The sequence below is a fragment of the Mixophyes fleayi genome, chromosome 9 (assembly GCF_038048845.1).
Source record: "Mixophyes fleayi isolate aMixFle1 chromosome 9, aMixFle1.hap1, whole genome shotgun sequence".
Lineage (NCBI taxonomy): Eukaryota > Metazoa > Chordata > Amphibia > Anura > Limnodynastidae > Mixophyes > Mixophyes fleayi.
Genome location: NC_134410.1, coordinates 22,636,071 through 22,661,372, shown reverse-complemented (window position 1 = coordinate 22,661,372; position 25,302 = coordinate 22,636,071). Strand labels below are relative to the sequence as shown.

Genomic DNA, 25,302 nt, shown 5'->3' with positions numbered 1-25,302 from the left:
TATTACATACAGGAATTGGTAACACAAATATTTTGCTCTGATTGTAAGTTTAGAAAACCATACAAAAAAAAAGAAATATAAATTACTGTACAAGGCTTTGGGGGGGCTTTGGATAAAATGGTGACTTTTCCACTGTTTTCCTTGTACGAATGCTCACTTTAGTTTTAGGCCTAATAAAGGTGCTCTGGTAACTTTAATGGCAGCAGTGATCCTGATCACACATGTCAAGGTGTGGAAGTGTTGGTGTTGGACCTGGTATAGTAATATATATTGTGGTACTACTGGGCTGTGAATGTACATACCATACATATTATTGTAAAGTAGTGTCTGTACTGGTACTGGTCTGTGTGTATACATGTCATGGTGTAGTAGTGTCTGTACTGGTACTGGTCTGTGTGTATACATGTCATGTTGTAGTAGTGTCTGTACTGGGCTGTGTGTATACATGTCATGGTGTAGTAGTGTCTGTACTGGGCTGTGTGTATACATGTCATGGTGTAGTAGTGTCTGTACTGGGCTGTGTGTATACATGTCATGGTGTAGTAGTGTCTGTACTGGACCTAGGCTGTGTGTACACATGTCATGGTGTAGTAGTGTCTGTGCTGGGCTGTGTGTGTACATGTCATGTTGTAGTAGTGTCTGTACTGGGCTGTGTGTATACATGTCATGGTGTAGTAGTGTCTGTACTGGGCTGTGTGTATACATGTCATGGTGTAGTAGTGTCTGTACTGGGCTGTGTGTATACATGTCATGGTGTAGTAGTGTCTGTACTGGGCTGTGTGTGTACATGTCATGGTGTAGTAGTGTCTGTACTGGGCTGTGTGTATACATGTCATGGTGTAGTAGTGTCTGTACTGGGCTGTGTGTGTGTGTATATGTTACACCATACTTGCCTACCTTTGGCAAGCTGTATCCGGAGAGGGGCGTGTCTAGAGGGCAGGAAGGGGTGGGGCACGGGGAATTGCCGCATTTTGGCCCCGCGCCCGTGTTAAAATATGACGGTTTGTCCGGGGGGCGGGGCCAAAATGACGCGATTCACAGCGAATCGTGTCATTTTAGCCCCGCAATTGCGGGATGCAGGAGATTTGCCAGTTCTCCCGGGAGTCCGTGAGACCAACCCGAATTTCGGGAGTCTCCCTGACATTCCGGGAGAGCTGGCAAGTATGTGTTACACTGAAGTGTATGTACTGGAGATGGGAAGTAGTTGTACATGTTATGGTGTAGTAGTGTCTATAGTACTGTGTAGTAAAATCATGTATCGCATATAGTAAGTACAGCTAGTATAACTTATTAATGTGTCTCAATCATTGTATGTATCCTATAAATGTGCCGTCTGTTTCATGTGTTAAAAATTATGAAAATAATAAAAAGCAGAGCAACATATATTAAATAAACACACACTATTTCTAAGTACCTCTTTTATTTCTGAACTTTTCATATTTTTTTTTTTAAATAAGAAAGACAAACTATATAAAAAAACACTTTAAAAAGACAACAATAGAAAGAGAAATGATTTGCCTTCCTTTCCATTGCAATATGCAAACTTCTGACAGGTGTTTGAGTCCACCCCGACAATTGTCCACCTCTAAATGTATTGTGTTCATTTCGTTCTTTTCCCTGAGTAGACACCATTTTCATTTCCTTTCCGTCCATCACTCAATCCAAACTTGGGACAAAAAGGGCCGCACTATTTTTGTAACTGTTGTTTTTACTGGGAGAGATTTATAGCCCTAAAAGATTGAGTGGAATTGAATCGAGCCCTGGTTTCTTGGAAGGATTCTCCACCTTTTGTATGACTTTAACATATAAACCTCCATGCCACCCCTAACTTCAGTTATGGCTAATTACTCTTTGACTCTTATTAGCTTTCTTTTTAAACTTTAGCAGTGTATTTATATTATACAGGTGGAGTGTTTATTTTAGAACTGTGCATTGGATTCAGTTGTAGGGAGAAGCTTTGTGTGGTATACTAGAGCATCAAAAATTAATAACTCTATCTGGTCGAAAAATAGCCCTTTAACAGAAGACTGACTTTAGTCCTTGTAGACACCTTCTCACACCGTTGCGTTCTTGGGGGAGCATGAGCAGATGTAAACGCAGTCGCTATGATTACATGTTCTTTTAGTCATGCAGACATATTTGAAACGGAATGACGGAACAAGAACATACATGGTCTATCACCCATCTTCATCTACGCAGCTGCTCAGTCACTTAGTCTTATTCTTAAAGAACCGTTTCATCTAATAAACAGCTTGGTCCAATATGAAAAGGGATCGCAAAACATTCTCAAATACATATGCAAACATCCACACTAATTAGGACAGGCAGGAATACTGCTGGCCTTCGTGAAACTTTTGTTTAGATATTTCGGAAAGTTATAGCAGATCTGTTATAGGAGGCATCTTGCATTGTAGGCTGCCTTCTCATCATACATATGTTAATATATGTATGTAAGTGGCCATTGAGGAGGCTTGTTTGGAGTCCTCTGCGCAACTCTGCATTGAAGCTGCCAGGGATAAATTAACTAGATGTAATATTAGATAAAAATAATTCTTAAGTCACCGTGAGGAACAAAGTGCTAAGTGCTAACATGGTGGCTAAGTGGTTAGCACTTCTGCCTCACAGCACTGGGGTCAGGAGTTCAATTCCTGACCATGGCCTTATCTGTGTGGAGTTTGTATGTTCTCCCTGTGTTTGCGTGGATTTCCTCTGGGTGCTCCGGTTTCCTCCCACACTCCTAAAACATACTGGTAGGTTAATTGGCTGCTATCAAATTGACCCTAGTCTCTCTGTCTGTGTGTGTGTATGTTAGGGAATTTAGACTGTAAGCTCCAATGGGGCAGGGACTGATGTGAGTGAGTTCTCTGTACAGCGCTGCGGTATTAGTGGTGCTATATAAATATATGATGATGATGATGATGATGAAGCTTCTTCTGGCCTTGACTCCACTCTTAGACCTACTAAAGGTGATATGATTTTCAGTGTCCAGTATTTTGCACTAAAACACTTCCTTATAAGTGCCAGATATTTTTTTGGGGGGAGGGGAGCGGAAGTCTGACATGGTCATAGCTAGAGGAGCATGATGGATTCTGCTCCGTGTTTCAAAGCTATTGGACCTGGTCAGTGTTATATGAAGCTTATGATATTGTGTAGCTACATGTACTGGATACCAGAACTCACACTTTTATCAAAGAATGTGGTTTCACTCGGCAGCACAGACGAGAGAGATTATTTACTTCTTTAGTTGGGTAAGTTAGGAAATCCAGCTTCAGGGAACAAAGGAAGGAGATCCAGACCTGCAACTCTTCCCTCTGTGTTCCAGGCAATAAAAGTATCCAGTGCCTTGTTCTTATGTTTTCCAGACTTCAAGACTATGCTTTAATTTGTACAAGGTGATACCTATATACCTTTGTAACTGTGACATATTGGTAGGATGAGACAGTACATATAGTAGTCACTACAGGGCCAGCAGCATTCCAGAGCTTAAGTAGAAAGTGAATTGTCTTTAGATGAGACAATACCAAGACAGTAAGCACAGTGAAACGTTAACATCGTTGTGACCAATTGGAGACTCTCCTAATGGGAAGTATCGGTGGTTGCTCATTAACAAATCTTTATAGAGTATAACCAGCTGTACTGCCCAGTGATGTACTCTACAATGTTTTAGAAATACTTCCAAAGAGACTACTTAGTTTAACTCACACAGGGGAGTACAATTAGGTCTGTTCTTCGAGCGTGGGGGTTATTATATTTCGATGGGCTTTCAGGAGACGGTTCAATGTTCCCTCTCCTGTGGGGGAAGGTAGTGGGGAATTGCAGCAGTTCTGAAAACATTGGTGTATAGCACTGTGTACATTGCAGGAATAGTCTCTGCTGACCTTTGACCCCTGCTCTGAATGCACAAAAGAGGAAAGTTTCTGTTGACCTAAAGCCTTAAACATGGATGGCTTAAATAAAGGGAGCGAGAGCAAATGTTGAACAAAGGTCACTCTGACTAAAGTTGGTGGTGAGAGAGTCCAGTACCATGTTGTTTCCTTAGCTTTTGACCTCCAGAATTAGGACTCAGCTGCACTGACAAGATCGGACCACCATGTTTGACAGTTTCTCCACCTTCGCTGTTCGACCAACATAGTAGATAATGGGGAGGGGATCCAAGACTTCTGGTGCACAGCATGGGGAGATAGAGGCTTCAGGATTGTTCTGATTGTAGAGGGACAGGACCTGAAACAGATATCCAGTATCAATATAAAGAGTAGCGTAGGATTATTATCCATGTCACACAGATTGTCTGCATCTTGTGTCTCCTCTCTGCCTGCCAAGTGCCAACGCCTCTCTTCCTAGTGGTCATCGGTGCCACCCTCAAAGCCCACTTGTTTATTCATTGGGGCCAGTCAAATACCAGGTGGGACGGCACCCTCCCAGCAGGCACCATCCCACAGGGTACGTATTAAATCATTGGTGGTAGCGAGTTTCCTTGGCAGGATGCTACCCATCTGATGCCATCCTGCCAGGATGGCATCAGATGGGTAGCTACTGGATGTCAGTGGTTTTATGCAAGATGGAATGGCCCGGGCTGTTATCCAGGGCAAATGCCATCTCGCCAGGCACTGCACTTGTTCCTGTCCTATACATTCAGCCCTGTCACATCACTGCCACCACCCCCTTCCTCTCCAGAGGTAATTAAATTAAAATGCGAACAACCTATTTTTCTCCCATGCAATAGAGAAAAGTCAGGCAATTGAATCAGGAGAGGAATAATGGAATTGTCTCATAACTTCCTTCTATCTGTGTCACCGTTCAGTGGGGAGGACATACTCATAGCTCCTTATTGTCTGTGCCACTTTGCAGTTGGAGAGGTAGGTTAGTCTCTCCATAGACTTACCTTGCTGTACTGTTTGTCCATGCTCCAGATAAATGGACAGTTCCCCAAACAATAATTGGCTTCATATCCTTTAGGTTCGTGAATCCATTTCCAGCCAAGATCTTTACGGAAGTTAATGTATAAGGGTTTTACACAGCAATTTTTTCCAGGACTCCTGTAAAGGATAGAAATTATTATGAGAGGTGGTTTGATTGCATCCTACATATTCCATTGCTATACAGGCAATAGTACAATGTATACTGACGTGCGGCAGAATTCTTCATCCACCCCTCTCTTGCTGCGTTTGCTTCTGCCCTCCTCCTCCATGCGCCCCTTTGGGATGTATGTAATTAGGAGGTAGGGATCGAGATGAGGTTCTTTACTGATATATTTCATGTCTCCCCGTTTGGGTGAAAACCCTGTAAAAAAAAAAACCAGAAGTTCTATGCATTTTCGCATCCTGGGGTGTTGAAGGGATAAAAGAAAAGACAGAGCTGTGTGATGGAGAGAACCATGAGCTGTAGTCTGAAAAGGTAACTAATAAAGCGAGATGGGAGGCAGAAACTAAGAAGGAGGCGAGCTATGAGGGCTGGCAAAGGAGGAGAGAGAGGGAAGTCGTGATCAATGGTGGGGGAGAGAGGGTTGGGAGCTAGGGATAGCATGGCTCACTAGGATACCGGGGAAATACCCATCAGGCCCAGTGGCGGATCCAGGAGGGGGACGATCGGGGCGATCGCCCCCCCTAGCAGACACTTGCTGCCGACGGCTGCACAGTATGTGCAGGTCCGTCCAGCCGTGACAGGCAGGACCGGTGTGCTGCCCGGCTGCTCTGACTGTGTTCAGAGCAGCCGGGCAGCACACTGTCCCTGCCTGTCACGGCTGGACGGACCTGCACATAGTGTGCAGCCGTCAGCAGCCTAAGATGTTAGAAAGGGGCGTGGCCCCCCCCCACCCATCTCTTCCCGGGTACAGCATTTTTCTAGATCCGCTCCTGATCAGGCCCCACAGCAAGCCTGTTAGACCCTGCTCCCCTACAAATAGCAGAGATGATGGACCTCCTCCACCCCTAACGGCTGATAATCTGAGCGTTGAGCCTGTAGAGTGCACACTACACGCAGGGCCTGATTCGTGAACGAATGCAACTTGAACGTAAGTTCCGTGCTTAAAAAAAACATTCAACTTATGCTAAGTTCTGTCTAAACAGCACTTGCCTTACGTAGACACACATAACAGACTGCATTATACGCACATGGACATGTACAAAAAATGAACTTTAATGCATCATAACTCAAATTAACAACTATTAATAGTATAATAATTTATAAAAAAAAAAATGATTTTCAAATATACTGTATATATATATTTTACATTGTTTACATAATTTTTTTACGAAATTTTGCCCTAGGGCGCCGAGAACCCTAGCACCGGCGCTGCCTGCATGGGCTGGCTGCTCCCCCACAAACAGCAAACCATGTCGGCCTCTATCATTGTCCTTCCAGATTAGCCTTCCATGCCCCAACCTGACACTGGCTAGACACCGGAGTGGAAGACAGTGAGTACAGTAACTTTGGAGAGAGGACAGAAAAGTTCATAACAGCTTTCTATTTTTAAATGTTTTAAAATATAACAATGTGGTTTAATGTAGTGATGTTAACACCAGTTTTTGAAACTGTCCTCATACAAGTAAGGTGTCTGAACAGTGTAGTGAGATGGCAGGGACTTCCTAGGTCAATCGAACTTCCTGCTCCAATAACATTTGATTGATTTGAACTGATGCACATTTGATCTATGTCAGTTGATGCCATTGAAAAAGAAAGTGACATTTATCTAGCCATTCTTTCCTGTCTTACCGCTTATTTTCAGCGTCGGATTATCCATGTTGCTCCCACATGAACAGGCTTGTTGCAGCTTGAAGGCCTTATTTTCATCTATGAACAGAGCAAACATAGTCTGCAGTTAATACAGTATTAGAGGCACCATAACTGCTTAATGCCTCAGGTACACAGCCAGTTTTAACTGGCCATGCGGCTTGCAGGCTTTTTCTTTTATGGAAGAAAGATGCCAGTGACCCAGCGTTCATTGATCCCTAGGAGAAACAGCACTACCTATACACATTGGACATATTCACATAATGCCATAGTCCTATTTTTATCTATCCACATCAGTACTGTGCAATTGTAAAGCGCTACTGAATTTGTTGGCGATATATAATTAAATGTTGATGATGATGATGATGATGTGAAAATGCCTATATAACATGGGTGGTGCTGTTTCTAATAGGGATCAATGATTCCTAGTTTACCAGTGACACACCTGCATGTTCTCAACCTACCAGTGCATAGATGGGATGCAGCATGGCTGGATTAAAATCTAAAAATATTTTGGGATCAATCATTAGACATCATGCAAAAACTATAGAAAATAAAAAAGCATTGTTTGGTCTTTAGTTCTCTGTAGAAACACAACAGAAGCACAGAGAGCAACTGCCTCATTTAGTCAATGGAATGTGTCTTTTTAGGGTTAAAAAGCAGATAATAATGCATAAAAGATCTCTGAGAACTTATACTAAAGGTACATTTACAGCCACTGTCTACTTTCATTCACAAATTTTAAAATGGCCAGATCCCTCTTACCTTCCACGGTCAGCCATCTTTTCACGGAATCTGTCACGTCAAATGTCAGCCACTCTGGTGACCTTGCTGGCCAGACAAACATACTGTCCAGATATCGTAAGGATACGTTACTATCTACCTGTGTGAAGAATGAAAGACGTGACTACTCAGTTAAAAATCCAACATCCATCACACTTATAGCCTTTCCATGGTGATGACTCGATACAAATCCTTTCAACTTATTTCCCAATTTATGAGATACCCATATATGTTTATTAGCAGCCTGGGAACTTAAACCTTTTCTTTTCTTGATATATCTTCCACCATTTTTTATGAACCTTTCATCTACTCCCTCTTCTGTTCTCCCCTCTGCTGGAGGGGAATTATGTTTTCAGGCTCACTCTTGGCATACTATTAATTTTTGGGATAATACATGCATCAATTTTGGGCTATTTTGCCAATATTGCTGCATATGTGGCCATTAAACTAGTCCACAATCCTGACCTACATGTAATACATTTGATGTAACTTAACGAGAACAGAGTTCCATTTAGAAATTATCTGAAGCTATACCATTTCCTCAAAGATTTGTCTTCTGACAATTATTGCTACTACTGCTCTCCCCTTAACTAGTAAAAGAATTTATGTAGCTAATAGTTATCAAGTTGTTCATCCTTAGCTCAGGATGAACAACTTCCATCTAGTCTTCAGGCTGCTGCACCTGGTGAATATGAGTTTGTGCAAGTTGTCAAGATGCTGCTGATTGGACAAAGAGTGGAACGATGGTACTCATCCAATCAGCAGTGTCTTGATAACCTGCCAATGGTCTGTTTACCTGCAAAATCCTCCAATCACCTAGAGAATGGATTGAGTAGTGCTGCTCTTAGGTCGAGTGATACTAATCATATGGACACCAGCAGCAAATTCTGAATTTATTAACAACTGTCAAAACACTATTCTCTCTCATGATACTTCATTACATTATTATATTGTGTGCATATAAGGTAATGTTACTTAACATTTACCACTGATACTGTTAAGCCACATCTCTACATTATTGCGGTACGTATATTTGTACACTTATACGCGTGATGTGCGTTTTTTTTTATTTTTTTTGCATGTGTCTTTTCCTACATACAATGAGTGTGCAAATGCGTGTTCAAATCTAGATGGATGTATATATGTGCAGGATGATTTCACATGTACTGCTGGATTGCTAACTGTGCAATGCTACTGATGGACATCTTGATAAATGTATGAATGACAGATTTCTTGTTGAGGTACTGATAATCCCACATCTAACACCAACAGCTCACCCTGTACAGCTCCACTCTGATCTCTGGGTCGTTTGTTAAACTAGATAACTGTTTCCGGTATATGCGCAGTTCAGCTTGGTGCAGGAAATCTTCACTGGCCACAATCTCCCTCACACGTGATGCCTTGAATGTAAATACATATTCATTGGTTTTTTGTGCATCATCTGTAGATTCTGGAGGGATAATCATAACAATGCCTACAGATTAATAAAGTATATAATACATACATATTTAAATATAATCTTACATTGCTATGTATTTCATTACATCAATTTTTATTGTTGATTTTTAAAGGGAGAGCAGTACCATTTATTAGCCTCCAAATATTACTTTTTACAATTGTTTTCTATAGAATGTTCTGTAAGCACATTCGTTGACAACTTGTGACATACGTTTTGTTTAATACTTTTAGTGGAGAAAAGCAATACATAATTTGATATAGCCTTTTCACAGACCACTGCACATATTGCGATGTACTTTTTCATTGGATGTTTTCTGCAATAAAAGGATTATTCCGCAGAATAATAACATGGAACATTTTACATGTTGTGATATTTTAATACATGTCAGCATTGCCATGCAGCAAATGTATAGATATTTTATCCCTATCAGAAAATGTATTCCGCAAATGCATCATGTATGTCTTAATTTGAAAAACAGGTTACTGTCCTACTTTATTCTATAGAGAAAAAAAATGTTAATTGCTGTAATTCTAAAACAAAAACAAAACAAACAACAAAACACAGTCAAATCACGATACCAAATTCTTAAAATGTACACGGTAACCCCACATAGAACTACATTGGCTCCTTTAAAACATCTAATAAGTATTTGAGGAGATGATTATGCCTTAAAGGATACTTTTGTGTACTGGCAGATCTATTTGAGCGGTGTAATTCACTGATGACATGGTACTTGTTTTAATTGACAAAAAAATTAAAAATACGATTATTTTCACAAAGGTATACATATCCTTTCTAAGCAAAAAAAGAGCTGTTGTAATTACTGTTGCAGAGGCCATTTTTCTGTCGAACGCTCAGCTCTTATTTGCAGACTAGAGCCACTAACATTATGCAGTAAAGATAACAGGGACACACATACAGGGCTGGCATGCCTAAAAAAAAATCAGTTGGGTGTAACGCATATAGCGTTATATGAATTAGGTCCTGCCCCACGGTGAGGCAGACGAGGCCACGTGATACTGGACGCAATGATGCGGAGATCCACATCATTGCGAGGGAGCGTGGCCCAGCTGTGTGGTGCAAAAGCACCGAGCACTGCTGCTGGCCAGTGATGTGGAAAAGATTCATGCTTTCCACGCGGAGGCACGGGCAGCCATATTACCGGGGAACCAGGACAAGTGAGGAGGAGGTCCCGGGTTCTACTGGCACTTGGAAGCCGTGGAAGGCCTGTTTTTGACCTCATCAAGGAGTTGTTCAGACCCTGCATTACTTGGAGGCACCAGAGGGGGATCCCCATAGCCTGGGGGTTTATTGATATATCGAAAGAAAATGCCATTATCATTTTGTAGTATGTACTAAATAAATGACAGCTAGAATCTGATTGGTTGTTATAGGCAACATCTCCACTTTTTCAAACTCGCAGTTTAGTAAATATACCTCCCAGACGTTATATGGGCCAGAGTAAAGGGAAACCACAAGATACCGGCAGAGGGATCCCCACCTTCAGGGGTACCCCAGAAACAACACTACCACAGCAGACAGAGGTTGGCACTGTGAAAGGCAGTTAGAGTCTGAGCACTTCTTCTATAGGTACCCCAAAGACTCCCATACTGCGCTGCTAATTGGGAAGTGCGGCTCCAACCTATGGAGGTTGGAGACTGCATGGCAGAGGAGTCCTTGGAGATTGGGATGAGGTCTTGAGGATCTATAATTGTCCATCTGCATGCCTGCGGGTCAGATGAACAATGATTGAAGAGTCTGTGTGAGCAGCTGGTATGTAACATGCTGTGAGTTTGTAAGTACTGTGCAGGAGTGAGTTGGAGTAAAGAGAAAACATTAATATCTGCTGAAGCATTGAGCAGAAGGAGAAGGCGTTTAAAAAAGTGAATATTCTTGCAACCATTTCACTTTTCTGTGCTGGTGGAAAGGGGAGTTGAAATTAAGTTTACCCTTTGTTTTGGAACTGAGATGGCTTTGCATCCAATTTCATTTGCATTGCACCGCACCACTGCACTAGATTCTGTCCATATGTGACTGTATTAAAACACCCATGTATTCGGTGGGGGGAGGGGGTCCTCTAGTATTGTTTGCCCATACCCACCCGCTAGTCTGGGCAAAAAGGACCACATGTAATTAAATAAGGCTATCAGGGGCACCCTTCACAGTAGGGCTGGTGGTCTGGACCTTGCTTTTTTTTGTACTTCCAGAGCCCTCTCAACCATAGAGCCTCCTGTCACTCTATGATATGGAGACACCAGGCTGTGGGTTTCCCTGTTAAGTGGCTGTCTAGCTTGAGGCGGGTTTCAATATAGCACGAGGTACCTACAATAATAATTTTATCGGCACCAGCCCAGGCTTTCTAACGCTGTGGCTGGTTGAGGAATGGGGGAGGGGGGGGATTTACACACTACCCAATTTTATTTATATAATCTATGGAGCATCTTAAATAATTTCAATGGTCCATTCATTTCAATGGAGTATCTCCATATAGTGCACACATTGGAAATCCCATTGAAATGAATGGACTATTGGAATGAATGGGAAAAGATCTGTGCCACTTGTGCGCACAGCAATGAAGGTGTTTGGAGGGGATAAGAGAAGAGTACGGGGCAGGCTATCACATAGGCACAACCCCATTGTGACATGGCCCGCCCCCCACCATATCAATGTGACCGTGCCCCCGCTCCTGACGCAGAATTTCCAAATGTTGGGAGGTATGTTTTGTGCCCATACATGCAGCAATTTGTGGCCACAGACCTAACTGGCCGCAAATAGCTGAGTAAATCAGTGACTTGAGTAAGAGAGGTCACAAAGTAAAACATGACTTTTCAATGCCCTTGTACACATGGTGAACTTGTGTAGTGTTAAGGGGCATTTCTGAACCGTTTTGTCCTCACCTTTTTAAAAGACTGTGGATTCATATCTACAAAGTTGTGGAAAGGTGAACACTTTAGTATAGCTTCATCTGAATATTTTAATGAGTGCTATATATTGATATTGAATATTAATGAAATATATATATATTATGTATTACATTTCCTAATTAAATTATTTCTGATGCTATTAAGTGTTTTACTTTGACCCTCTGTATTTACTACAAGGGTATCAGTGGAAACCAGGACAAGTTTCAAAACCAGGCTATCTGTCCCATGGCGATCCATTGTTTCCTCATACTATCTGCACGCACATATCAGGCAGTGTTAATGCCGTGTTCTTGGCTTATGAGCGCTCTTATGCTCTATGGGGCACATTTTATTAGTCGTGTTCCTCCGAACAATGCGGCTGCACATGTTTTCCAGTACATCAACATCGTGGATTTTTATTCGCACCCCTTTGTGGGTGAAGAGAAATCCCCAATGTAGCATTTCCATGGAGTGCCTTCGAGACCGCTCCGGAGGAACTCCGTGGCTAATTGAATATACCCCTATGAGCGTTGCCAGTGGCATCCATAGAGAATTACAGACATAGCCTTACCAGAATACTATAGAGAAGAAGCATTATTTCAAAGCAGTGTCTATTATTTTTCATTCAACAAAACACATTTAACGTTGTAGCTTGTTCACGCTTTGGCAACCCTGGGCTTACCCAGTCACAGAACTATCTGCTGGGACTTCTAGTTCTACAATTGCTGGAGAGTCATATGTTCCCTACATCTGATCTTGATGATATTATTTCTTTAATCTGGAAAGTGATTATCATTATTATTATTAATTTCCCAGAGGAAACAAAAAGGGCAGGATTTATTTTAGGTACCAACATAAAAACTACACCCTAAATACAGAACAAGAGAATAGCTATGGTGCAGTAGTATATAAATATTGGTTTCTATATCACCAGTTTGATACTGAACATGTGCATACCAACCTACCAATATTTGGGTAGGTGTCTTCTGGACAGGGAGACTTGGCCACATCGTGATGGGTCGTGCCCACACCCCAGGGGCATGCCTAATGCTTTTGAACTGCTAGGCTGCCCCTTTCTCTCCTCCGCTCCCCTGTGCCATGCAGAGCACAGTTAGTTACCCAGAAACCCCCCCTTTCTCTAATCATGGAACCTCCCAGTTATTAGGTATGTTAAATGAGTAACACATTGTCTGCAGCCTAGGACACATTTCCATGAGCATCTACATATGATTTTATGAACACTGGCCTCAACAAAATGGCCACTATCGCTTTTGTCTCTAGTGTATTATTTTACAGTTTTGCATCTAGTGCTCTAGTGTTTGTCTGACATAGAAAATACAGAAAGTAGATTGTAGAACTGTTATCATCTGCAGTCTAGTGTGCAGCACTGGGTAAATATAACACTAATGTTAATAGTTTTTATTGTGTGAGTGAAGACTAACATTAGTATTGTACAGTAATATTAATTTGGTTAGATAGTCAGATTTATGTAAAGCAGTGTTGACATTAATGTGCAGCTTACTTTATGCCTCATTTTTTTAATGTAACATTTGATTACATTTATGTACATTTTACTATTCTAATTCTAGTTTTCATATCTGAATACAGCACTACTGCCTACTTTCTGTTTTGCATGCAATTCTGCATTGTTTTGCCATTCTGAATGTGTAGACCCTGCACAATACCACTTCTCTTTATGTCATTTCCATACTATACATATATACACTGCATAGTACCACTTCTCTTTTTGCAATTTTTATGCTGTACATATGGACGTTGCTCATTACCACTTCACTTTATGTCATTCTCATCCTGTACTTTTGGGAAAACCTCTCCTGCCCATGCACCACCAAAAATCTGGAAAGGCCGGCGGTGGCCTTGTTTTTGAAAAAAACCCCAAAAACTTAAATTACCCTTAAAATAGTAAAATAAGTTAGAATTACCGGGGTTTCATGAAAATTTCCTGACAGGGTCAAAGTTCCTGAAAATAAAACTGCAAATTGGAAACAGTGAAACAAACACCTCTCAGTAGCTGCTTCTGCACCAGGTATTGTTAGATTATGTCTTACACTCTCTAACTGAACCAAACTTCTTAATTACAGTCCAACATTTTTACTACAAAAAAAGGTCTGTTGCCGCTTTATTGCAGCCAGTTTGTTTTGGTTTTGCTTTGTTCCAAATTTGGACTGTCCATCCTAAATCAGAGGGTTGAAAAGCCCTATAACGAATATTGTGATAGTTGGCCCACATCTACCATAGACAGATTCATGGACAACACGCATTACACAATAGGTGCTTGGTAAACATTTAAAGGAGTTAATGGGGAATTGGTAACTACTTACATAATAAGCAGTGGCGCACGCAGGGGGGGTTTCTGGTTCCCCAAAAACCCCTCCCCTCCGGGAACCAACGGTACTCCAGAGTAGCCGCGGCGCTGTCAAAGAAGCGTCCGCGGCAGTGCTGTATTGTAGTATAATACAGCACTGCCGCGGATGCTGCTTGACAGCGCCACGGCTGCTGTAGAATTCAGACTTGCTGAAAATGGATTCACAGCAGCTCTCTCTCTCTCGCTCTATTTTTTTTTTCCCCGGGGGGACGGAAACCCCCCCTTCTAAATCCTGCGTTCGCCTCTGATAAGGGGGTGTCTAATGCATATAACATAAACCGTTGGGGGTACTTAGGAATCATTTAAAGACACAAAAAGCATTTCCACAATTAAAGACATTGGTTTATGGGGTAAACAAGAAAAGACATAAGGGGTACTTATCAACCATTTCTAAACATTAAGGGGAAATTGGTAATCATATAAAGACCTATTTGGTAATTAGTAAATTATAAAGTATTTACAGACACTATGGCCGTGATAGGCAATCTGATACACTTATTCACTTCAGGGGCAGCATGTCTTCTAAAGGTCCGTACATTCCCCTTAATTGAGTAATAAGTTAAAGTATCACATTTAATCAAAGAAAGAAACCCCTATCTGTAATAACATATCAACAGGCTACAAGCTCTAATAAACAATTATATATATATATATATATATATATATATATATATATATATATATATGGTAATACAATTCATCCTGTCCTATCTACTTTTTTTGTATCAAAAATAGCGAATGTTAGTTGCACATATCTAACCAGCTCATGCTATATATATATATATATATATATATATATATATATATATATGTGTAATTTTATAGCATTGTAGGGAGGACAGACAATGGGAACTATAGAGAGAAATCGAGGCTTGGGTCAGTTACCACGGATTGGCTTCTGAGTGCACACTGTTGAGCAGCTTCATTCCATCAATGTGTGACAGTCACATGACCCACTTTCTTCCATAATTAATTTTCTGGGCTGTACATATTGTGCAATTGGCCTTTGAACCCTTTTCATAACTGGCTAAAGCAGCAGGCGATTGGATTCCATCTGGGCTATCAGCTCCGCTATAGATCTGGGTTGACTTTGGCAGTGCCAGTTAGCAGTGAAGCTCCAGCCAGCCCATCATGGCACCAGCCCAGCTGGCATCTGGTCCTGGACTTGGGGCTTGGGGCAATTACCCTCTCTTCCCTGCCCAAACACCCACCCTCAGTAAGGGCCATTTACAAAGCTGTGATCAAGGCTCCACTGTAAATTGCAATGTTCTCTGTATGTCTTACAACTGCAGCTGTTTAAACGGGTAAGCACATGATTTAACAGATCAACATGACTTTGTTGGCGTGCAAAGTGTAGCTGTTTCTGATGGGAGGCACTGGGCAAATCAGGCATTCCGTGCTGGGTATGGACTGTCATCACTATGTAAAGGCATAAATGAGGCTCTAACAAGCAGTATTTCAGGAGAATATAAAAAAAAAGTTGTAATTAGGGGGTTGCCCAAAAGTGATCAGGAGTAAGCAGGACTTGAACATAACTTTTTTCAGCATACTCTTTTCCCTCTCAGACCATAATCCAACAAATGGTTGTACAATGCATCTGTATGGAGACATGCCCCAAAAGTGGAAGGTGAGTGTTCACCTATATGTGTGTGCTAGGTACATTTAGCAAAAATATGCACTGCAGGCTGTGAGGGTACCTGTGATTTGGGTACTTAAGGTGGACCTGTCACCAGGTCGTCCAGTGTTACATTTTTTTTTTTTAGCTTTGTTAAATAATGTCTAGTGCATTATGCAATAAGCAAAAAAAAGTGGTTCCCCCAGAACCCAGGCGAGAGCTTTTCATTCAGCGAGCTGTGTATGATCTTTCCAGGGCTACGTCAAGTTAAAAACTGCAGAAAAATGTCAGTATTGTGGTCTGCTATACACATGTGCTCCAGATGGGCTCTATGCCGTAGGTGTGGGTCAGACGGCAGCTCCTGTGTGTTTATAGTGAGGGCAGGTTGGGAAGCCTCTGTAACAATCGCTTCATAGTTTGAAGCCCTATGGAAAACAGGGGCATGGGGGCTCAGACAGACAGTCAAATAAATAGTTTACTATTCCCAGCTCCCCTCCTTGAGTAAGCCATTGAAAGCACTTAACTACCCAACTGCCTGGCTGACTGATTTTCCTCTAAATCAGGTTTCACAGATTATAGAGGGCCCTGGCTTAGAACCAGTAGTTTAAAAATAATCCCATCACCAGTTGACTCATTGCTGTAGCATATGCCCTGGGATGTCCCATCTGCTACTGGAACCTCGTTACCGGCTTAAAAAAGGAACGCCGGTATTTTTAACTTATACTCGATTCATAATAACTCGATGTGTATTTCCTTGATATTATTCCCTCTTCTGCTTTCTGGTGGAAAAATATCACTTGAACTTTTTATTTTTCATCTATATAGCTACACAACATGCGTCAGTTATGTCTCATATGAGACTGGTCTAATCTCACAACCCCACCTTCTCTATTCACTACCATAAATCTGTCAGACAGGCTAAGCTACTATTTTATTGTATTCCTTTAATCATAAATTGAGGCGATAACAGATATTTTATTGATGCGATTAAGCGGCAATAAAAAAAGCATGGGCATCGCCCCTTGTTAGTATTGAAATATAAAGGAGAGGAACGTATTAAGCAGAGAATTAGACAGCCAGTGTAAGGTTAGAGTGAATAAGACAAAGGGGTCGAAGGTGATCCCCTATGCACAGATCGAATGACACATGACCTTTATGTCAATGCACTGAGTGTTACCTACATAAGAAATACCATTTATTTGTTTTATTTAAATTCCACACTGAAATGAGGTGCACCCAGGTCTTTAATGCTAATTAAGTGAAGCTAATGAACGATTTCTCAACCAGATGGGGAAGCAGAGTATTCAGGTAACGGCCAATCAGGATATTCATTCCTTCTACCACAAGGTTATTTTAATAACTTTATGACCTCTCTTAGTTAATCAAAGTATACTTCTAATTATTGGCTAGCATGTACTTAAAACTTGCCCTATAATTAGCGAAATGGGACTTGGTGGAATAGTTATGTGCAAATATGGGTGAAAGATACCTTGAGGGTGTACATACAGGTCAGTAGTATTTTGTGGATGTGAATATTGATCGGTGATATTGCCAGAGTGCAACTATAACATCAGTTGTGTAAATATGAGGGGGTGTAGTAACACATTAGTGGCTCTGATTGGATATAATTAGGGATCAGTGGTACTGTGAGGACACATCAACAGGCTTAGTGGCACTTTAAGGTTGTCACTATGGGTGAGTGGTACTATGAGGGTGCAATATGGTTTAAAGGGCACAGTACATATTATTAATCTGTGATATAAGTTTGAAAAGTAATTTTTGATACTTTCAGTTTTTAAATATTAATTGTGAACATGGGTTGTTTTGTTGCTAAGGTGAAGAGTATTGAAATATTGCAGAATGTATTACTTGTTTATCACACTATGACTCACATTAAAAGTCTGACTGAGGGCTAGTAATATTCCTCACTCACGATGTAACATGTAACATTGTATAATATCGGGGACATCAACTGTGCATTTCCTGGTCATGTGCCATTTGCTTGCTAGGAAATTTGTCCTGGCAGCTCGTCATAAAATAAATGGAGAGGACGAGAGAATGAGGAGATACTGTGGCGAAAAGCACAGAGTGAGGAGAGGAGGTTCAGTGACACAGAGAGTGAGGAGAGGAGGTTCAGTGACACAGAGAGTGAGGAGAGGAGGTTCAGTGTCACAGAGAGTGAGGAGAGGAGGTGCAGTGACAGAGAGTGAGGAGAGGAGAGGAGGTTCAGTGACACAGAGAGTGAGGAGAGGAGGTTCAGTGTCACAGAGAGTGAGGAGAGGAGAGGAGGTTCAGTGACACAGAGAGTGAGGAGAGGAGGTTCAGTGACACAGAGAGTGAGGAGAGGAGGTTCAGTGACACAGAGAGTGAGGAGAGGAGGTTCAGTGTCACAGCGAGTGAGGAGAGGAGAGGAGGTTCAGTGACACAGAGAGTGAGGAGAGGAGGTTCAGTGACACAGAGAGTGAGGAGAGGAGGTTCAGTGACACAGAGAGTGAGGAGAGGAGGTTCAGTGACACAGAGAGTGAGGAGAGGAGGTTCAGTGACACAGAGAGTGAGGAGAGGAGGTTCAGTGTCACAGAGAGTGAGGAGAGGAGAGGAGGTTCAGTGACACAGAGAGTGAGGAGAGGAGGTTCAGTGACACAGAGAGTAAGAGGAGGTTCAGTGACACAGAGAGTGAGGAGAGGAGGTTCAGTGACACAGAGAGTGAGGAGAGGAGGTTCAGTGTCACAGAGAGTGAGGAGAGGAGGTTCAGTGACACAGAGAGTGAGGAGAGGAGAGGAGGTTCAGTGACATAGAGAGTGAGGAGAGGAGGTTCAGTGACACAGAGAGTAAGAGGAGGTTCAGTGACACAGAGAGTGAGGAGAGGAGGTTCAGTGACACAGAGAGTGAGGAGAGGAGGTTCAGTGTCACAGAGAGTGAGGAGAGGAGGTTCAGTGACACAGAGAGTGAGGAGAGGAGAGGAGGTTCAGTGACACAGAGAGTGAGGAGAGGAGGTTCAGTGACACAGAGAGTGAGGAGAGGAGGTTCAGTGTCACAGAGAGTGAGGAGAGGAGAGGAGGTTCAGTGACACAGAGAGTGAGGAGAGGAGAGGAGGTTCAGTGACACAGAGAGTGAGGAGAGGAGGTTCAGTGACACAGAGAGTGAGGAGAGGAGGTTCAGTGACACAGAGAGTGAGGAGAGGAGGTTCAGTGACACAGAGAGTGAGGAGAGGAGGTTCAGTGACACAGAGAGTGAGGAGAGGAGGTTCAGTGACACAGAGAGTGAGGAGAGGAGGTTCAGTGACACAGAGAGTAAGGAGAGGAGGTTCAGTGACACAGAGAGTGAGGAGAGGAGGTTCAGTGACACAGAGAGTGAGGAGAGGAGGTTCAGTGACACAGAGAGTGAGGAGCGGAGGTTCAGTGACATAGAGAGTGAGGAGAGGAGGTTCAGTGTCACAGAGAGTGAGGAGAGGAGAGTAGGTTCAGTGACACAGAGAGTGAGGAGAGGAGGTTCAGTGACACAGAGAGTGAGGAGAGGAGGTTCAGTGACACAGAGAGTGAGGAGAGGAGGTTCAGTGACACAGAGAGTGAGGAGAGGAGGTTCAGTGACACAGAGATTCAGTGACACAGAGAGTGAGGAGAGGAGGTTCAGTGACACAGAGAGTGAGGAGAGGAGGTTCAGTGACACAGAGAGTGAGGAGAGGAGGTTCAGTGACACAGAGAGTGAGGAGAGGAGGTTCAGTGACACAGAGAGTGAGGAGAGGAGGTTCCGTGACAGAGAGAGTGAGGAGAGGAGAGGAGGTTCAGTGACACAGAGAGTGAGGAGAGGAGGTTCAGTGACACAGAGAGTGAGGAGAGGATGTTCAGTGACACAGAGAGTGAGGAGAGGACTTTCAGTGACACAGAGAGTGAGGAGAGGATGTTCAGTGACACAGAGAGTGATGAGAGGAGGTTGAGTGGCAGAAAGAGAGTGTGGCTCTATGACAGAAAGAGAGAGGAGATTAGGTTCAGTGACAGAGAGAGAGTACAGGAGGTTCAGTGACAGAGAGAGAGGAGAGTAGGTTCAGTGACAGAGAGGGAGTACAAGAGGTTCAGTGACAGAGAGAGAGAGAGAGAGAGAGAGAGAGAGAGAGAGTGAGAGTACAGGAGGTTCAGTGACAGAGAGAGAGAGAGAGAGAGAGAAGAGGAGGTTTAGTGACAGAGAGAGTACAGGAGGTTCAGTGACCGAGAGAGAGAGTACAGGAGGTTCAGTGACAGAGAGAGAGTACAGGAGGTTCAGTGACAGAGAGAGAGAGAGAGAGAGAGAGAGAGAGAGAAGAGGAGGTTTAGTGACAGAGAGAGAGCACAGGAGGTTCAGTGACAGAGAGAGAGAGTACAGGAGGTTCAGTGACAGAGAGAGAGAGAAGAGGAGGTTTAGTGACAGAGAGAGAGTACAGGAGGTTCAGTGACAGAGAGAGAGTACAGGAGGTTCAGTGACAGAGAGAGAGTACAGGAGGTTCAGTGACAGAGAGAGAAAGAAGAGGAGGTTTAGTGACACAGAGAGTGAGGAGAGGAGGTTCAGTGACACAGCGAGTGAGGAGAGGAGGTTCAGTGACACAGAGAGTGAGGAGAGGAGGTTCAGTGACACAGAGAGTGAGGAGAGGAGGTTCCGTGACAGAGAGAGTGAGGAGAGGAGAGGAGGTTCAGTGACACAGAGAGTGAGGAGAGGAGGTTCAGTGACACAGAGAGTGAGGAGAGGATGTTCAGTGACACAGAGAGTGAGGAGAGGACTTTCAGTGACACAGAGAGTGAGGAGAGGATGTTCAGTGACACAGAGAGTGATGAGAGGAGGTTGAGTGGCAGAAAGAGAGTGTGGCTCTATGACAGAAAGAGAGAGGAGATTAGGTTCAGTGACAGAGAGAGAGTACAGGATGTTCAGTGACAGAGAGAGAGGAGAGTAGGTTCAGTGACAGAGAGGGAGTACAAGAGGTTCAGTTACAGAGAGAGAGAGAGAGAGTACAGGAGGTTCAGTGACAGAGAGAGAGGGAGAGAGAGAGAAGAGGAGGTTTAGTGACAGAGAGAGTACAGGAGGTTCAGTGACCGAGAGAGAGAGTACAGGAGGTTCAGTGACAGAGAGAGAGTACAGGAGGTTCAGTGACAGAGAGAGAGAGAGAGAGAGAAGAGGAGGTTTAGTGACAGAGAGAGAGCACAGGAGGTTCAGTGACAGAGAGAGAGAGTACAGGAGGTTCAGTGACAGAGAGAGAGAGAAGAGGAGGTTTAGTGACAGAGAGAGAGTACAGGAGGTTCAGTGACAGAGAGAGAGTACAGGAGGTTCAGTGACAGAGAGAGAGTACAGGAGGTTCAGTGACAGAGAGAGAAAGAAGAGGAGGTTTAGTGACAGAGAGAGTACAGAAAGTTCAGTGACAGAGAGAGAGAGTACAGGAGGTTCAGTGACAGAGAGAGAGAGAGAGAGAGAGAAGATGAGATTTAATGACAGAGAGAGTATAGGAAGTTCAGTGACAGAGAGAGAGTACAGGAGGTTCAGTGACAGAGAGAGAGAGAGAGAGAGAGAGAGAGAAGAGGAGGTTTAGTGACAGAGAGAGAGTACAGGAAGTTCACAGAGAAAGAGTACAGGAGGTTCAGTGACAGAGAGAGATAGTGAGAGAGAACACAGGAGCTTCAGTGACAGAGAGAGAGCACAGGAGGTTCAGTAACAGAGAGAGAGAGTACAGGAGGTTCAGTAACAGAGAGAGAGAGTACAGGAGGTTCAGTGACAGAAGAGAGAGAGAGAGCACAGGAGCTTCAGTGACAGAGAGAGAGAGAGAGTACAGGAGGTGCACTGACAGAGAGAGAGAGGAGAGAAGTACAGGAGGTTCAGTGACACAGAGAGAGAGGAGAGCAGGTTGAGTGGCAGAAAGAGAGAGAGAGAGTACAGGAGGTGCACTGACAGAGAGAGAGAGAGAGTACAGGAGGTTCAGTAACAGAGAGAGAGAGAGTACAGGAGGTTCAGTGACAGAGAGAGAGAGAGTACAGGAGGTGCACTGACAGAGAGAGAGAGAGGAGAGAAGTACAGGAGGTTCAGTGACACAGAGAGAGAGGAGAGCAGGTTGAGTAGCAGAAAGAGAGAGAGAGAGAGAGAGAGAGTACAGGAGGTGCACTGACAGAGAGAGAGAGAGTACAGGAGGTTCAGTAACAGAGAGAGAGAGTACAGGAGGTTCAGTGACAGATAGAGAGAGAGTACAGGAGGTGCACTGACAGAGAGAGAGAGGAGAGAAGTACAGGAGGTTCAGTGACACAGAGAGAGAGGAGAGCAGGTTGAGTGGCAGAAAGAGAGAGAGAGAGAGAGAGTGTACAGGAGGGTCAGTGACAGAGAGAGAGTACAGGAGGTTCAGTGACAGAAGAGAGAGAGAGCACAGGAGCTTCAGTGACAGAGAGAGAGAGAGAGTACAGGAGGTGCACTGACAGAGAGAGAGAGGAGAGCAGGTTGAGTGGCAGAAAGAGAGAGAGAGAGAGAGTGTACAGGAGGGTCAGTGACACAGAAAGCGAGTAGAGGAAGTTCTGTGAGAGACAGAGGAGAGGAGGTTTATTAACAAAGAGAGAAGGGAAGCAACAAAAGACAATGAGAGAGAATGAAGAAAGGAAAAATAACAAGAGAGGAAACAGAGAAGGAATGAGGAAAGGTAGCAAGGCAACTGTGAGATAATGAAAACAGAGCATAGTACCATGGATAGAGTGAGTAGAGAGGGAATGATGAGAGACCAGGGATGTGGAAAGGGAGCAATGGCAAAGAAGGAATGAAAACAGTGGACAACAACAAAGAATCAGGATAGTAGGATATTGACAGAGAATGAAGGGGAGACATCTCCACTGAGTGAAGAGTCAGTGAAAATTAGAGAACTAGGAGTGGGGGACAGCAACAAGTTAGAATAAGGACAGGAGGGATAGTGACAGAGAGGGGGGCAGTAACACAGAGAGAGAATAAGTAACAGGAGCGGAGAGTAAGTGAATGAGGAGAATGTTGACAGTGGCAAAGAGCATAATGAGAAGGGGACAGCAAATATAAAATAAGGGGACTGACCATTGAAGGAGTGAAAGGAACAGAGTAATAAAATGAGATTTTAGAGTGAGAGAGTGAGAATGAGGAGAAGGGGAACAGTGACAGAGAATTAGAGGAATGGGGGCAATGAGAGAATGGAGAGTGTTAAAATAAGGAGAGGGGTCTGTAAAAAGAGAATGAGAACAGGGTGTAACAACACCCAAAATAAGAAGAAGGTAGACAAGAGATTACGAATGGAGACGACAGAGAGAGAGTGAAGGGAAATGCAGATAGGTGCACACGATGAAGAGAGAATTAGGAAAAGGATGCACAGTGAGGTAACAAGGATGGGTGCCAGTGCCTGGTGAGAAGGAGAAGGGAAAGAGAAAGGGGGTAATGTAGCCCAGTAAGAAGGAGAATGCGAAGTCAGGGTGGACTGTGAAAAAGAAGGGATAATAAGCAAACTTTACTAAGAGGAAGGGGAGCAGGAAAGTTGGATAAGGAAGAGCTAAGAGGACATACAGGAAGAGATACAATGTGGTTTCATTAACCCTTTCATTTCATCTGCATTTTGTGACAATATGGTTTCATTAACCCTTTTATTTCATCGGAATTTTGTGAAACTGGATGAAAGTACTATGTCTCGGGTTAAAACTGTTTCAACTTTCTTTCTGATGACTCTAAAACAATCCTTATTTCAAATCCTCTGTTCTGTCTTTAGTGATATCCTAACTTCACTGATTCTGTTCCAAAAGGCAGAACTAAAAAGGACCGACCGTCACAGGATGAGTATTCACTCACAAGGACAGAAGCATACATGATAGACCAAAGTGCTGGATTGAGGTCTTTGCCAGATTAAATGTTAATTTAATTTTACATAGTTTTGGGAATCTCTCACCAGCAATAGATCTGAGCTATATCAGCTAAAACATTCATTCTCAAATATGAAGCTAAACCTTGCAAATATTTTATTTGTAGAAACAAAATATATCATGTTAAAATGCAATTTTGTACTATGATGATGTATTCATCAGAATTGGTAACATTGCACACTGAATTGCTTTCTATGACATGAGTTATTGGCACCCACCAGGGTTGTCAGGAGATATTAGTTAGTCCTCTCTTACCTATATCGTTCATCGTAATCCTTTCCACCTGTTTGGAATAATATTCCTCCACGGTAGGCTTTTCTCTCTCTATTTTTTCAGTGATGGTGTCCAAAGTGCTATTGTAAATGGAGAAGATCTCTGGTGGAACAGACATCTCGCTTTCTACTTTTGGAGGTTCGGTGAGCCTCAGTTTACTAAGAATTTGTCCTCTAATAGCCTCAATCCTCCTCTTCTTCAACTCTTCCATATCCACCGCCTTGCATGTAGACATTGTCATGGCTACGTGGAGAAGGTCCACTAACATGAACATCATCCACATCCATTGGATTCCCATGGTCTAAATTTCACAATACAACAAAAAGGACTTGTTGACTTCAAACTTACAGGATTTCCTCGCTTCTACAGACGCGTCACTCCAACTTGGTCCCCTTTGGCCAACTTAAATTAGGGTTGGTTCAACTGTCTTGAGATCATTGCCTAAATAATCTCAATAATCCACCTCCATGAGTTGAGATGATGTTCTGCGAAAACATAACTAGATAAAAACAAGGCAAAATATTTATAACAACAGTGACCAGCACCACACTTGACTAAGGAAGGAGAAGAGCTTGTAAGCAGAGATGTCCTATACTCATGAGACAGTGGGGTAAAGGTCTGCGAGACGTCCTGTTGGAGAATTTATAAAATATCTGCCTTGCTTGTAGTTTGCTCCCACTCTCTCTATGCAATTTGATGGCCTTGTCTCTCAGCTTGCTAGAACATGCATCTCCCGTCCCCCCTCTCTCCTTCCTCTTGTGTGCTGTAACTGGCAGGGTTTTTTTTTAATGCTTTTTCTGTAACTTAAGGCTCCACCCAGGATATGATAAGTTTGACACACAGACAGAGTAGTTTAAGGAACTGCTGCTAAGTCCTGGGGGTGGTGGTGAGGGCTAAAGCTGAAACCTGATAATGTTTTATTAGAAAACAGCCACAGCAGAATGTGCTCACACATGGAATATACAATTCTGCATAACCACTGCATTCTGTAACGTAGGGAAGCATTTTCCAGAGTAAAAAGTATCTTAACGGTAAAGACTATAATATAAGAACGAACAAAAAAGAAAGAAACATATGTGCGTCTCTCTCTCTCTTTCTCTGTCTCTCTCTCTCTATAAAAATATATGTGTATGTGTGTGTATATATATATATATATAAGTATACATATATATATATATATATATATGTGCCAGACTGTACCCAGTAACTGCTGTTGAACACACACACACTTCGTATATCTATATATTATATATATATATATATATATATATATATATATATATATATAT

At 42.8% G+C, this 25,302-nt stretch overlaps 1 protein-coding gene across 1 annotated transcript; it reads right to left on the bottom strand.

Moving 5' to 3' along the window:
- Window positions 1-1,403: 1,403 nt before the first annotated feature.
- TGFB1 (transforming growth factor beta 1) lies at window positions 1,404-24,787 on the bottom strand. The gene is made up of 7 exons (XM_075186915.1): window positions 23,996-24,787; window positions 8,790-8,962; window positions 7,495-7,612; window positions 6,712-6,789; window positions 5,127-5,280; window positions 4,883-5,036; window positions 1,404-4,221 (listed from the first exon to the last, which is right to left on the bottom strand). Exons 1-7 carry the CDS (start codon window positions 24,309-24,311, stop codon window positions 4,063-4,065), a joined length of 1,152 nt encoding a protein of 383 aa, XP_075043016.1. The 5' UTR covers window positions 24,312-24,787; the 3' UTR covers window positions 1,404-4,062.
- Window positions 24,788-25,302: the final 515 nt, after the last annotated feature.

What these genes read in the sequence shown, in the direction of transcription:
- TGFB1 (XM_075186915.1), bottom strand. Translation starts at nt 24,311, where the DNA reads ATGGGAATCCAATGGATGTGGATGATGTTCATGTTAGTGGACCTTCTC. An exon ending in AAGATGGCTGACCGTGGAAG is followed by an intron (nt 6,790 to 7,494) that starts GTAAGAGGGATC and finishes CTCTGTTCATAG; the next exon opens with ATGAAAATAAGGCCTTCAAG. An exon ending in TCCGACGCTGAAAATAAGCG is followed by an intron (nt 5,281 to 6,711) that starts GTAAGACAGGAA and finishes TTTTTTTTACAG; the next exon opens with GGTTTTCACCCAAACGGGGA.